Source organism: Tinamus guttatus, unplaced genomic scaffold, assembly GCF_059628265.1.
Source record: "Tinamus guttatus ecotype Peru unplaced genomic scaffold, ASM5962826v1 Tinamus_guttatus_pri_ptg000087l, whole genome shotgun sequence".
NCBI classification, from domain to species: domain Eukaryota; kingdom Metazoa; phylum Chordata; class Aves; order Tinamiformes; family Tinamidae; genus Tinamus; species Tinamus guttatus.
In genome coordinates, this window is record NW_028288621.1 from 1,897,804 (window position 1) to 1,910,662 (window position 12,859).

General features: G+C 56.8%; 2 protein-coding genes across 2 annotated transcripts in view; one reads left to right on the forward strand and one right to left on the reverse strand.

The window, feature by feature from the left end:
* Positions 1-12,859, forward strand: part of LOC148595570 (transmembrane protein 209-like) — a 57,304-nt gene that overhangs the window by 19,624 nt on the left and 24,821 nt on the right. The window lies entirely within an intron of this gene.
* LOC148595572 (adenylate cyclase type 10-like) lies at positions 1,834-12,374 on the reverse strand. The gene is made up of 20 exons (XM_088520374.1): positions 12,298-12,374; positions 11,636-11,828; positions 10,978-11,064; positions 10,297-10,577; positions 9,980-10,116; positions 9,301-9,426; positions 8,793-9,047; positions 8,019-8,357; positions 7,446-7,497; positions 6,857-7,073; positions 6,397-6,504; positions 5,958-6,136; positions 5,351-5,507; positions 4,691-4,895; positions 4,517-4,613; positions 4,209-4,324; positions 3,449-3,566; positions 3,006-3,201; positions 2,487-2,675; positions 1,834-1,983 (listed from the first exon to the last, which is right to left on the reverse strand). Exons 1-20 carry the CDS (start codon positions 12,363-12,365, stop codon positions 1,834-1,836), a joined length of 3,270 nt encoding a protein of 1,089 aa, XP_088376500.1. The 5' UTR covers positions 12,366-12,374.

Consider the following 12,859-nt stretch of genomic DNA (forward strand, 5'->3'; position numbering starts at 1 on the left):
GCGGGACGGAGCCCTGGGAAGCATCCGTGTTCCCATGGCGATAACTGCCCCTCTGGGATGTTCCAGCATCGAGGTGGGGAGGGAAGAGGGCAGCGGCAGGGGACAGGGGGATGCAGTGAGGAAGGGTGTTTGTGTGCTGGACTCACCCCACACTGATGAGCACGGTGGCAGAGAGTAATGCGTGGGCTTGGGCTTGCCGGGTGGCTATGGGGTCTCCTCACGCAGTCCCATGATGGTGTTGCTGGGTGCCTGCCTCCGAGACTGAGCTCCACTTGGCGTGCTGCTTCGGCCTCCACAAGCATTCTTCATCTTTTTGCTCCTTCGTCCCTGTTCCAGTATGGCCCTTCCCATGTGATTCCTCCAGAAGGGTTTGTGTTCCATGGTGGAGACATGTTTCCTGGTAGCCCAATGAGCCCAAAGGGCAACTGTGGCCAGCTGGGAGGTGTGCATGTCCTCAGCAGAGCCCTTGTGGGTTGGTAGTGGCCTGGGAGCCCTGATGTAAAACTGGTCTCCTTCTCTTCAGCTGCCGGGCACCTTGCAGGCACTGTGGCCTGTGGCTGAGCCCAGCCTTGGTCTGGTCCTGCCCTCCTGCCCATGGCCTGGCTTGGTGGGGCTGCAGAGGGGAGGGCAGGCACATACATGCCCCAAGCAGCAGGGACCTGCAGCTGCTGCAGCTCTGCTGAGCACTGTGCTGAAAGGTTGGCTTTCCAAGGGAGCGCAATTCCCAGCCTTGAGGTAACGATGCGAAAGCCGAGGGCAGATGGGGAAGGAGATCTCCCCGGGGCCAGAGATCTCCCCATGTGTGGAGGCCCACCTCAAGAACAGCAGTACAGGATGCCTTGTTAGCAGATAACCAACCTCAAGGGTGGCAGTCCAGGTGTCTTGTTAATTCACCTCAGAGACGACAGTACAGAACATCTTATCAACAGATAAGGAACAAAGCAAAAAAAAGAGGAAAACTGCAACCGCACACATGGTATGTGATTAAGAAGCTTATTAGATAATTTTGATGGATTCTTTATACTATTGGCTTATTTAGTAACTGCACTTCGCATGCTTTTTGCAAATAAGGAATTATATTTGGTTTTGTATGGTATATAAGTTGTATCTGATGCTTGATAAAACATCTTTGGTTCATTATACCGGAGTCCATGCACATCATACGCTGCAGGACTGTGCCCTTTTTCCTGCTTCTTGGCCATCCTTCTTTAGCATCCTTCTTTAGCATAGAAAGCTAGCAGCTTCTCCACTTCACAGCTAGCTTACATAGAGTACAACACATAGGATTGCGCCCACACTTGGAAGGCTTCCCTGTTTCTTCTTGGAGCAGCCTTCCTCTACCTGGGAGCAGTTTATTACAGATTTCTTGCCCAAAAGAAAGTCTGAAAAAGCCAGCTCTCCAGGGTGCCACCTTGAAGTCAACTGTCCCAGACAGTAGCCTCGCGCTTAGAGTACAAAACCGCACGGCTGCAGGCTATTTGGAGCCTTCCATGGGGGCCTTCTGTGCAATGATGTATGGATGTCTTTGATGTGTGAGCATCCACACCACACAGACAGGCAGCCCTCAGAGCCCACCCGCTTTGTGGTGCCTTTTTCCCAATGCTCATTTGGACAGGGGCAGTGACGGGGGGGACAATACTTTGAACTGCTTTACAGCCGTTCTTGGATCTCTTAAAGACTCCAAGATTCAGTGACAGCTTCCCCACAGTCTAGCTTTCTCCATAAACCACCCAGGCCCCAGACACTCCTTGCACGCCTTCAGCGTCCTCTTTCAGTGTTCTGCCTGGATCCACAGACCACAGAGAGAACGGCATGGTTTAATTATTTAATTCCTCAGAACGCATCCTCATGCTGCAGTGTGGGCAGCTTCAGCAGGTACCTGCAGCTGCACTCTTCTGGCTCTGCTTCAAACAGATGTGGAAAATGGGGTGCTGTCTTCAGCCACAGATCTTCCACAGGGCCCCGTTCACTGAACCACAACTCCTAAGGAAAAATAAAAAAAAAAAGTGATAGCTGAGAAGAACAGGAGAGCCCCGGAGCTGTAACTGCTGTCTGGAAAAGGAAGCACAGCCTCTCGTGGGAGCTTGTTCCTTCCCCCAACCCTCTTGCCATACTGCAAAAGCCCATGAGGGAGGGCAAGGAGAGGGAAAGCAAGTGACGACTGCTGGGCTCCCACAGCTGCCTTAAGGGAGAGGCAAAGATTCAGCTTCACCTCTCCTCAGCGCTGCAGAGATGCCGCAGAGGAGCAGCTGCAGTGCCTGCTGCTTCCTCAGGTGCCCTTCCAGCCCTGCCTGCGTGAGACACAGCGCAGCTGCCACTGCCCTCCTGCTGAGGGGCTCCCCAAGGGCTGTCAGAGCCTGCTCTTGAGGCTCTCTTGGGTGCTGGCCCTACATCCACCTGCTGCAGTGCTCTTGGTGCCACCTTCTCCTAGGGCATGCTGCTCCTCTGCCCAGGAAGCAACTCAGAGACAAGGAACATCAACTTACGGTGCTCATCTCCAGCCATGTCTTCTCCAGAAGGTTGCCATGCACCTTAGAGGCTTGGAGGGCCTGGTTGAGGCATGCAAGGCTCTCTGCTTTGTTCCCCAGCACATGGAAAAGGTAGGCTCTCAGGTGTTGGACTCTGGGGTAGAAGACGGGGCATGCAGAGCAGCGACAGAGAACCTCTTCTGCAAGCTACCGAGAGAACAAGGGAGAGGAACGTCAGGATAAGGCATGGAGCTCCACTGCAGCACCTGTTCCCCAAGGAGAAAAGCAGCCACAAAGCAACCAGGAGTGCACAGCTGGCAAGGCAGGCAAAGTGCACAAAGCTCTGCGGAGCCACAAGCCCTCCTTTAGAGCAGGCATTACAGCAGGAGGCTTTTGCCATGGTCTTCTCTTAAGCCACTCTGTTCTGCCTGTGCCCTGGCTCCATCCCATCACAGCTGCTTCCACCCGGCCTTGTTAGGCCACGGCAGCTTTCCCTGCACCCCCTCACAGCACATGCCCTTCCTCCTGGTCCCTCACCCTTAGAGCCCCTCGGCTGCTCTCACGGGCCCTCGACAAGCTGTGCTCCAGATCATTCTTCAGCACCAGGGTGTAGCACTCCAGCATCCGCGTGCGGGCTTGGGTAGCCAAAAAGGAGCTGTCGGCTCTCTTCAGCAGCCACTTGGCCTTTTCAAAGGGCTGCTGGAAGCTGTCCCACTGCCCAAGCCTCGCAAACCTACAGAGAAACAGGCACACATTGTGTAGAGACGAGCAGGAATTGGGCTCTCTTCTGGGCTCTCTCCCGGCCATCTTGCTCCCAGTGCAAAGCCTCTCCCCACTAGTCCTTTTCATCTCCAGGGACAGCCGCCTTGTTGGACACAGGACGAGTGACATGAAAAACCCACAGCTCCCACCTCCCCCATGAGAATCACTCACTGCTGGGGGCCTCTTGCCACTCCACTCAGAGCAAGTGTGTAACGTACCAAAGAGCCAGGGACGAATACAGCCGCAGCAGGATGCTATTCTGAGACTTGAGGGTGCAGTTGTCTTTATTCTTCTCTATGAATCTCCAGCACTCCTCAAATGACTTGTACTCCCAGCCTGTGTAATACAAACATATCTCAGAGAAGCAGCACTGCCCTCCGCTGCCTTGCTTTTCCTCAGGCCCTCATAGTAGGAGAAAGCTCAAGCACAGCTGGCCCATTTTAGGATTGGGAAGCACTCAGAGGGCAAGCAAAAACTAAGAGGAGCGATGCAAGGCCTGGAGCTCTCCCGCAGCTCCTCAGGGCTATTCAATCTTCACATCAGTGTCCTTTTAAGGAGCAGCTTGCTAGCACCAACCGAGAGCTGCTGCCATTGATCAGCAAATGAGAGTGACTGCAGCGCATGGGCTCCAAGGGACCTCCTGGTCAGGCACACACGAGCACAACTGTGCCCGCTTCCCCAGGAGCCAGAGCAGAGGGAGCCTGAGAAGAATTTTCAGAAGGGAGAACCTCCCGAAACACACCAAGCAAAGATGGGAATTGCAAGCATTTTGACCTTACTCTGGGATCATCTGTATACAATGCAGAAAAAGAGAGAGGAAGCGGGAGAGGGAAGGAAAGAGAGACACCCACAGAGCCAAATGGGCAAGCACACTGCTGAAGGAGCCAAAGGATTGCTTGGAGCCCAGTGTTGTATCAGGAGAAAAGCCATTTCTGCAAGCCTCCTGCCTCTCTGCAGACCTCCTCACTGAGCACTTACCAGCATAAAGCAGGAGGTCGAGGCAGCAGGAGAAGAAGCAGGCCTGCCCAGCGATCCTGTGCTCTCCAGCCACCTGCTTCTCTAGCCTGGAGAGCACTTCTGCACACTCTGGGTACCTGCGGAGGAACACAACGAGCCTCCATGGAGCACCTCCTTGGTGTGGCATCCAAGCCAGCACCTCCAAATGCTTCCCATTCCCCTCCCATCTTCCCGCCCTTTCCCTCCTTTGCTCTTTCTGCCAACTCCATTGGCCTTTGCAGTGACCCCCTGACACCGCGCAAGGGCAGGGTGTGCAGCAGCAGGATTACCTCATCTGCAGAAAGAGCGCGGTGAAGAGCGGGTTGAGGACCTTGGAGTCCAGGTCGGGCTTCTCCAGCTCCATGCTCAGGCTCATGGCGCGATAGCCTGGCGAGACAGAAGCAGACTCGCACAGGCTCTCTCTGCAGAGAGCTCTTCTCACAGGGAGTGCGGGCACTACCTACCGACGGTGACAGAGAGGGGCAGATTTCCCAGGCTGAGGTTCAGATGGGACAGGGCCTGGGCCCTTTCCGCAGCACTGAGCACCCCTCCTTCAAAAGGCTCCACGTCAGCGCTGAGCCGCACGGCCGCCCACCCATACTGCAGCCACTCATCCAGGCTGCCCAGCTCCTGGCAGTGCTGCGCGTGCTCCATGTAGGACCGCAGGATCTGAAATGGTCCAAAGAGGTGAGTGTGCAAAACACTAAATCTCCCCAAGGGGATTCTCTGGCCTAGGGGACACAGGCCATGAACCCAATGGGCGCTTTCCCTCTTCTCTTTTACTCACAAGCCTCTCACCCAAGAGTTGGTCTCAGATGACCAACTCTTCTTATGCTCTTCTGATTATGGCCATGTCACGACAAGGGCCACAGGGTGCTTCTAAACACTAGGTTTATATAAATGGTCACAAGGAAATCCCACAGTACAGAAACTGGTCACAATCAGGAAACCAGTCCCATGGGAGGAGCAACCCAAACCAACAACACCCATGCCTCCTAGAGGCTTGCAAAAAAAAAACCTCAACCATGTGGCCATCCCCGTGGCATTTGGCCTCTTCTTGCCAGCAGGGCAAAGGAGCTCTGTCAGAAACACGTCTGCTACTGCTGCAGAGAGCAGGCACTCACGTGACTCGCGTGCGCAGACTCCACGTCCGCGCGGAGCTTCATGCGCGCTGCCAGGCGCGAGAGCCTCTGCCCGCTGGACGTGTTCCGCTGGCTGAAGAGCTGCCGCAAGAGGGCAAGGCAGCGGCTCTGCCGGAACAGCCAGGGGAGCCTCTCCCTCCTGCCGCACAAGAGAAGCTGCTGGGCCCAGCCACGAGCTACAGGGGGCTGAGTGAGGGGGCCAGGGGCAGCCGGGGAGCACAGGAGGCTGCTCAGGCAGGCAGGGCTTGTGGGAGGGGGGGCAATAAGCAGCACCGGGGAAAGATGACTGCTCACAAGGACGTGCTGGCACCACGGTGCAGGGAGCAAAAGGGCTGCTGCATGGCAGCCTGGTTACTGGCTACTGCCTTTGCAGCCTCTACCCCGGCTAACAGCTCCCTGCTCTCACCCACACCATCCCGAACACCCAGCACAGGCCACCCCACCATCCATCAGCCTCCAGGGCCTTCTGCACCTTTCCCCATGCTAAGAGCTACGCTCTGCAGTGAAGCTGAGGCAGTTGTGGGTCAAGGGCCTCAGGCCAGCACGGAAATGGCTCGTTCTTGCCTTCCCTTTCCCGTCAGGGTCTTACCCTGCTTCTTGAGGGGTGGAGGAGTCTCTGCTCTTCCTATAAGAGCCATGGGGCGACTTCTCCAGCAGAGACTTGAAGAAGACACCCGCCGAGGTGACTGGGAATTTCCTCTTCAGCAGGCTCAGTGCCTTTCTGATGGTCTTCTCTGCCAAGTCCATGCACCCCATATTGTAGCAGACCTGCATGGGAGAAGGGCTGTAAGGACAGTCCCAAGGGGCTCCCACTGAGGACACACCAACTTTCAAGGCTGTGGCTGATTCAGGGCCAAGGGCCTTGACTGCCTTTGGCTGGAGGGCGAAGGGCTCACAGAAGACACTGTGCAGAGCAGCCGCCCGTGCCTCCAAATGCCAGGAATGTCACCACAACCGCCCCAGGGCCCCCAGGAGGCTGTGCAAGTCCTCCCGCCAGCAGAGCCCTCAGGTCCTCCCTGTCACTTTACCTCCCCTTTCAGGCTGAGGAAGGCGGCTTCTTCAAAGCTGGCCAGCCCCTTGCCTTCCTTACTCAAGGAGCTCCTCAGGGCCTCGGCTTTCTTCAGGCTGGTGAAGGCCTTTGGACAAGCACACGGAGAGCAGGTGAGCGTCGGTGCAGATCCTGCATGAAGCCCCACCACTGCCACCTGCTTGCCTCCCGCATCTCTCTGAGGACGGGTCACCTCTGCCCCAGCAATGCCCACCCTCACACACAGCACAGCACTCCTTGCAGGTGCACCTCGTGCCAAGGTCGTGCTCCTCTTGCCACAGGAGAGGCAAGCAGGAGGAAGAGCCTGGGTCTGAGCACAGTCATTCATGCCCAGGTGCCACAGAGGCCTGTCCTTTCTCAAGGGGGAAATGGGCTTTCCCAGGGCAAGGCAACTGGGAGGACTCCATGTGCATGGGGCTCTGGCAAGCAGGCCGGCTCACCAGGTAGTTGTTGGAGACGTGCAAGTAGGCAGCAGCACTCTCCAGCAGGTAATAAATTGCCCTGGCATCGTTGCCCATTTCCAGGTGGTGGTGAGCCAAGCGCACGAGCACCAAGTCCACAGTGGCCTTGCATTCACAGGAGCAGGTGGCACCAGGCATCTCTTTGGTCTTGTTGGGCACCGTCGGCTCTGTCCTGGCCACAAACTGTTCCGTGGTTCTGTTTGGAGACAAGATCACAGAGAAAGAGGAGACACGCTAGCATCACCTGCCCTGCTCTGCCTGCCTCGAGGAAGAGCACGTCCTAGCGCACCTGACACTCGCATTCTAGCACTGCAATGCCCAGCTTGCAGCAGGGCTCTCTTACAGCCAGAAAACCCTAGGATGCCAGGGCTGCTGCACCACAATGGGACGGTCCTCACTGTGATCCCCCCGGCTTCCTCAAGCCATCACATCCCAGCTCCCACCCAGCAGGCCGGCCTTTTCCTCGGCTGGGGTCACAGCCAGTAGGCAAAGCTGGGAACTCCACTTGCCCCCCCAGAGACTCTGAGCCCGCTGACTTCCACTAATAATCAAATGCTGCTCTCCTCACCGTAAGGTCTCATCCCAGAAGCTCATTTTATTCTGCTGGGATCCTGCAGGATCTGCAAACAAAGCATGAGTTAAATATTCCCTCAGTTCTCAAGGGGCACAAGTTGCATCTTGCATAATCTGTCAGCAAGAAAGGAGAGCCACGGCATGGACGGCACCTCTTTTCCTGGCCACTTTTCCCCAAGATCTCCCTTCTCTGCAGGTGTGTTATGTTTTGGGCAAGGGTAGCACGCCCACCAGGAAATGCACCTTGACCTGCTGGGCTGCAGCATGCACCCCAAGGCTCTTGTCACTGCCGGGAGAGGGGCTGCTCTCTGGTGATTCCAGGGAAAGGCACGAGGGTGCCCAAGGGGACAGATGCTCTCTGCTCTGTGCACAGCATGCCTTGAGCTGTGCAGCTGTGCTCAGGGGAGGACTCAGCTAGTCTTGGGAAAGCAACTGCACTGCACTGAAAGCACCCGTGGGTTTTCGGGGAACTGCTTCTGCAGACACGGCTGGAGACAGAGGAGCACCCCCAGGAATAGTGCAAGCACCGTGGGAAGGCCCAGGCTGCAGAGCACGGCAGGCAGCATACCCGTAGTGGCAGGGAGCTCATCCCCCACGGTCTCTACGTTTGTCCAGCTGGCAGGACAGCCTTTGCCAGCATCGTTGTCCCAGCTCTCTCCCTCCTGGGTGCTGCTGACGGCCAAGCGGTGGAAGGCCACAAAGTCCCCTCCGCCGCAGCACTGGCACTTGTGCGCCTGCTCCTCCAGGAAGGCTGCGCACTTGCGGTGCATGGCCGCCCTCTGCGCCTTGGGCCACAGCTCGTAGGCGGCCTCCCGCAGCAGCGGCGCGCGGAAGGCCAGGACGTCGGCCTGCAGCTCCTCGCTCTGCTGCTCCTCTGAAAGGCAACGGGGTGCTGCAACAGCCAGAGCTGGGGCCACGGCTCAGGGCCGTCACAGCCAGCGCATGAAGGACGGGGAGCCCTCGGCGGGGATCCTTGGCAGGAAAGCAGCGCTCCTGCACTCAGTGCCCGCCGCACTCGAGCAAAAGGGTCCCCTTGCCTCGCTGAGACTAGCATGGCCCATGCAACAGGCTGCTGCTCTGCTCTGCGTCCCAACAGACAGCAGTCAGCTGCACTGCAACCATCAGCACAAGGAAGCCTCAGACAGCTCCTGCTTTGCAATCTCTGAAGAGCAGTCCCTCCCTGCTATGCTCCCCATCCCAACCCAACCCCAACAGTGAGGCTGCCCTGGCCATTACACACGGCCAGAGGGGCAGTGTGCCGTGCCCTGCGGAGCCCCAGCAGGAGCAGTGCCAGGAGCAGCAGAAGCCCATGGTGCTCCTGGCTCCTCTTATCACCACTTACCTTTCTGTTCCTCCTGAGTTGTGGCAGACCACTTGAGGGAAACACTGCTGTCTTCTGCCACCGTTTTGGCATTCTGCCACCTCAAGATGTTGCTTTTCACCAACATGGCCAGGATCTGATTCATCTTGGCCCTGGTCCACTTGGGAAGGATGTGGAACAGCAGCTCCGTGGTGAACATCGGCCCAATGACAGCTGCACACTTCAGAACCATCCGTTCTGAGAAATTCATGCTGTCCAGCTCAGTCAGCGCAATCCCTGACAAAAACAGGACACACATCTGTCTCCTGCCCTCTCCCAAGGCTGAGCCCAGCGAGGCTGCATTCTCTTCAATGCAGGAAGCACTGGCATTTAGCCTTGCTTCCTTGGGACCAAACCCACCGGGCAAGGGCAATGCAAGGCACACATCTTGAACACGGCGCAGCTCCCCTGCAATCACACGGAGCAGGGACCGGGGAAAGGAGAAACCCCCGAGCGAATGCTGCAGGTACAGCAGGGCTCAGCCCCTCACCTTTCAGGGTGGGTGGAAGCACGGTGTGCTGCAGGTTCACATCAGCTTTGATGGTGCACACCCTGCAGTCCTGGCGCATGCTGGACCTTCTGGATAGGCCGACACGAGGAGCCTCCATCACAGAAGCTGAGCGGAGCAAGAGAGCAGGATAAAGCGGTTATCACGAGGGAGACCCTTTGTCCCGCAGCTTGAGCTTGCAAGGATTACGGATCTTCCCTCCCTCCATCCTCCTCTCTTTCGCATTTACCCCCAGCAGGGCTTAGAGCCGCCGAGGCCTGGCAGCAGCAGGATGAATCCTGCCATGTTTGGCTGCAGGGCTGCAGACAAGGGAAACTGCAGCCACGGGACTCGCAGCACTGCTCCAGGTATGAACCACCTCAGCTCATGCTTGTTCCTGACCACAGCAGGGCTTAGCTTAGTGCCAGGGAGCACCTCTTCTCGCCATTTGACATTTTCTGCCACATTGGCATTGCTGTTGACCCTCGCAAAGCCACCCCAGTCCCCAGCATGTGCTTGGCCTATTGCAGCAGCAAGGCACACAGGAACCCACACCTGATGGAGACCAGGCTCTGGACTCCTGCCCCATCTGGCCGTGCCAAACTCACAGGGGAACACGACAAGAAGGGGCGGTGGAAGATGGACCACACCAACTAGGCAAGTCAGACACAAAGGTGCTTACTGAAGAGGGTCTCCCACTTGGCCTCCGTTCCATCATCCTTCCGTAGGGGACGGAGCAAGAGCATGTTGTGCTCGTGGAGGTAGCGCAGCAGTTCCTCACAGTAGTAGGGCATCCCACTGCTTCTCTGCATCAGGAACCTGGAAAGGAGCAGATGCAGCTGGGAGTGACACAGGCAAAGGAAGGCAGGACCCTCCTCAGAGCAGCCTCTTCACCAGCCGCGACTTCCCCTGTCTTTGGCACATGAGCTGTCCTGAAGACACAGCGCTTGCTGAAAGCCACAGAAAAAACAGAGCTCAGCGGCCCTGCCTGCCACTTACGTCTCTAGGTCATGGGGCACACTGACCACTCCGAGGTACTGGCAGGCTTTCTGCACGACTGCTGCAGGGTTCAGCTCCTCCAGATGAATACAGGTTGTTTGCTGCAACTTCATGATGTCTGCTGCAGCTTTGCAGAGCCTCTGTCCTCTGCAGGGATCAGGAGCAAAGCCCATGACCATAAAACTTGGGACGTCTCTGAGCACGTGTGACATAACAGCCCAGGAGGAAGAGTCGATGTGGTGCGCGTTGTCAATGAGAAAGAGGATGTTGTCTTCAAAAGTCTGAAACAAACAGGTTATTCAAGCTGGATTCTGAGCAATTCTCATGCATCTTCACTGGGAGGGACTTTGGCCAGCCCCTCTCCAGACAGAGAACGCTCTGCAGCCTCTTTCCTCTCCCTAGCTACTTAGCAGTTCAGTATCTCCCCAACTCTTTCTTTCTCTGAGACTTGAAGGTCTCTCGGACAAAGGGGTGCAGAAAGACTCCATTCCTCCTCCTGACTACGAGTCCTCTGTCTTGACAGGAGGAAAGTTACCCGGGGGTTGGCACGGAACGTTTAGCCTCTGATGAGCAATGACTCCAGTACATCATCCTCCTGCCACCTCCCAGCACTCTGCTGCAGAACCCTCAACCTGTTGGCTTGCTTTCCTTCTCTGGTCCGTGAGGGAGAGAATTGCTCACCTTCTGCAGCACTTTCTTAAAAGCCAGCTCCTCTTCCAGTGCCCTTTGAGCTCCACTCATCCGTGAAATCTTCTCTGAGACAGGAAACTGCCCAAAAAGCACAGGCACAGAGAAACAGCCTTTCAGGGCATTTCAGCAAGACAACCCAGCACACAAGCCCAACCAAGCAAAACTCCGCTGCCCTCAGCATCTTAGCTTTCCTCCACACAATGGGGAGGAGACAGTGGGGACGCCAGCTTGAGCCTAGAGAAGAGCTCCTGCTGAGGCTCTCTGGCAGAGAGCTTCTAGCCAGTGTGTTGGAGGTGAGGGAGGAAGGCAGAGGGTGGCAAGAGGAGAAGAGCTTGTTTCCTCACAGTGGGTATTCTGGGAGGGGGCAGAGTGCTCAGGCAGTGGCGAGCTCAGCACCAGCTCATCAGCCCCTTCTCAAAGCCTCTCTGCAATGGCCTTGCCAGGCCGCTGAACTGTCAGCAGCAGCCTGGTGCTTGAACTCACTCCAAACAGGGAGCTGCACGCTGGGACCACACACAAGCCTGTGCTATCCCCAGCTCTTTCCACCAGAAGCTAAGGCCACTGCCCAGGAGAGCAGCCAAATGACCACTGCCACAGGACGTCTCACAAGCAGACCTTGGCCCCGGCCAGAGAGGGCTCTCGCTCTCACCTTCACCAGGAAACGGGCATTGAGGAGGCAGTAGCTGCTCTCTTCCAGGACTCCTTGGAGTTTCTCCTGCAGCACGAGTTGCCTGGCGCTGCAGGATTTGCAGGCCTGCAGACCCATTGCCATGGCTATCATCACTCGCACAACAGAGTAGTCCTGCTTCAGGCTGAGCTCCGTCAGCTCCACAGCCACTACCCTGCCATGCAAAAGCAAAAGGCACCAAGCTTCAGAGAGGGCCCCAAAGAGCCCCAGACCTCCAAAGCACCGCTCTTAGGGAGAGGCACAATCTGGGGCTGAGAGCAAGGGTACTCTGGACATAACAGCCCCAGGCCAGCCCCTCAATGCCAGCAGCATTTGTCAGGCAGGCCACTTGGGCTTATTCCCTTCAGTCTGCAGCTGCAGGAAATGCCATGGGCTCAGGCTCTACTTTGCTTTGTGCCTGGCCCAAAGCTCAACAGCAGGGGCTGCAGAAGACCCTTCTAGCTCCCTCAAGAGCTAGGAGGGGAGCACGCGGCTGCTCTGCTCCCAGGTGCATGGAGACGTTGCCTTACGAGGGCTGCTACAGCCCAAGGGCCAGGCACACTGGCAGGGGACCTTGAAGATCCTGTGAGTATCAGTAGGAGGGCAGGGGAGGCAATGCACCCACACTGCTCAACTGCACTCACCTGTGCCCAGCAGCCCGGCCTAAATTGGCAAGCTCGGCGAGTAAATGGCTCTTTCCAGAGCCTTTCATGCCCTCAAGTGCCAGGATGTGGCTTTCCTTCCTAGCCACGTAGCCTTGCACATAGCTTTGAAAGAGGGCAATCTCCTTCTCCCGGCCTGCAAAGGCAAGCAAGAGAGCAGGCAGTTGCAGCAAGCTCAAAAGCAAAGAACCATTGGCACCCTTCCCTCTTGCCATCATGGCACCTGCCCTCCCTCCCTGCCTCCCCATTTCCCTCCGTGGGACTAGCTGGTCTCAAGGGCAGGAGATGGGCGTTCAGGAGACCCAGGTGTTCTCCACCTACCGAGCAAGGGGGAATTCTTGGGCCTCTCCTTTTTGAGCTCCATGCCAAATATGCTAGCAGGAGAAAGAGAAAAAATAAAGTCAATTCAGTAGGCAGAAGCTGGAGGGTGTAGTGTCACGCATGGAGCTGTGGGTGTGCTCTTGGGTGCCCACTCTTCTTTGCAGTGACCTCGTGTGCTGCCCACGCTCCATCCATTGTTCCTGCCAACTGCTTCCCTGGACTT

Coding starts and splice junctions, on each gene's coding strand:
- LOC148595572 (XM_088520374.1), bottom strand. CDS start 12,365: ATGAAAGGCTCTGGAAAGAGCCATTTACTCGCCGAGCTTGCCAATTTA. Junction 9,427..9,979: donor CAAGTGGGAGACCCTCTTCA/GTAAGCACCTTT, acceptor TGCTCCGCTCAG/CTTCTGTGATGGAGGCTCCT. Junction 1,984..2,486: donor CATGGCTGGAGATGAGCACC/GTAAGTTGATGT, acceptor ATTTTTCCTTAG/GAGTTGTGGTTCAGTGAACG.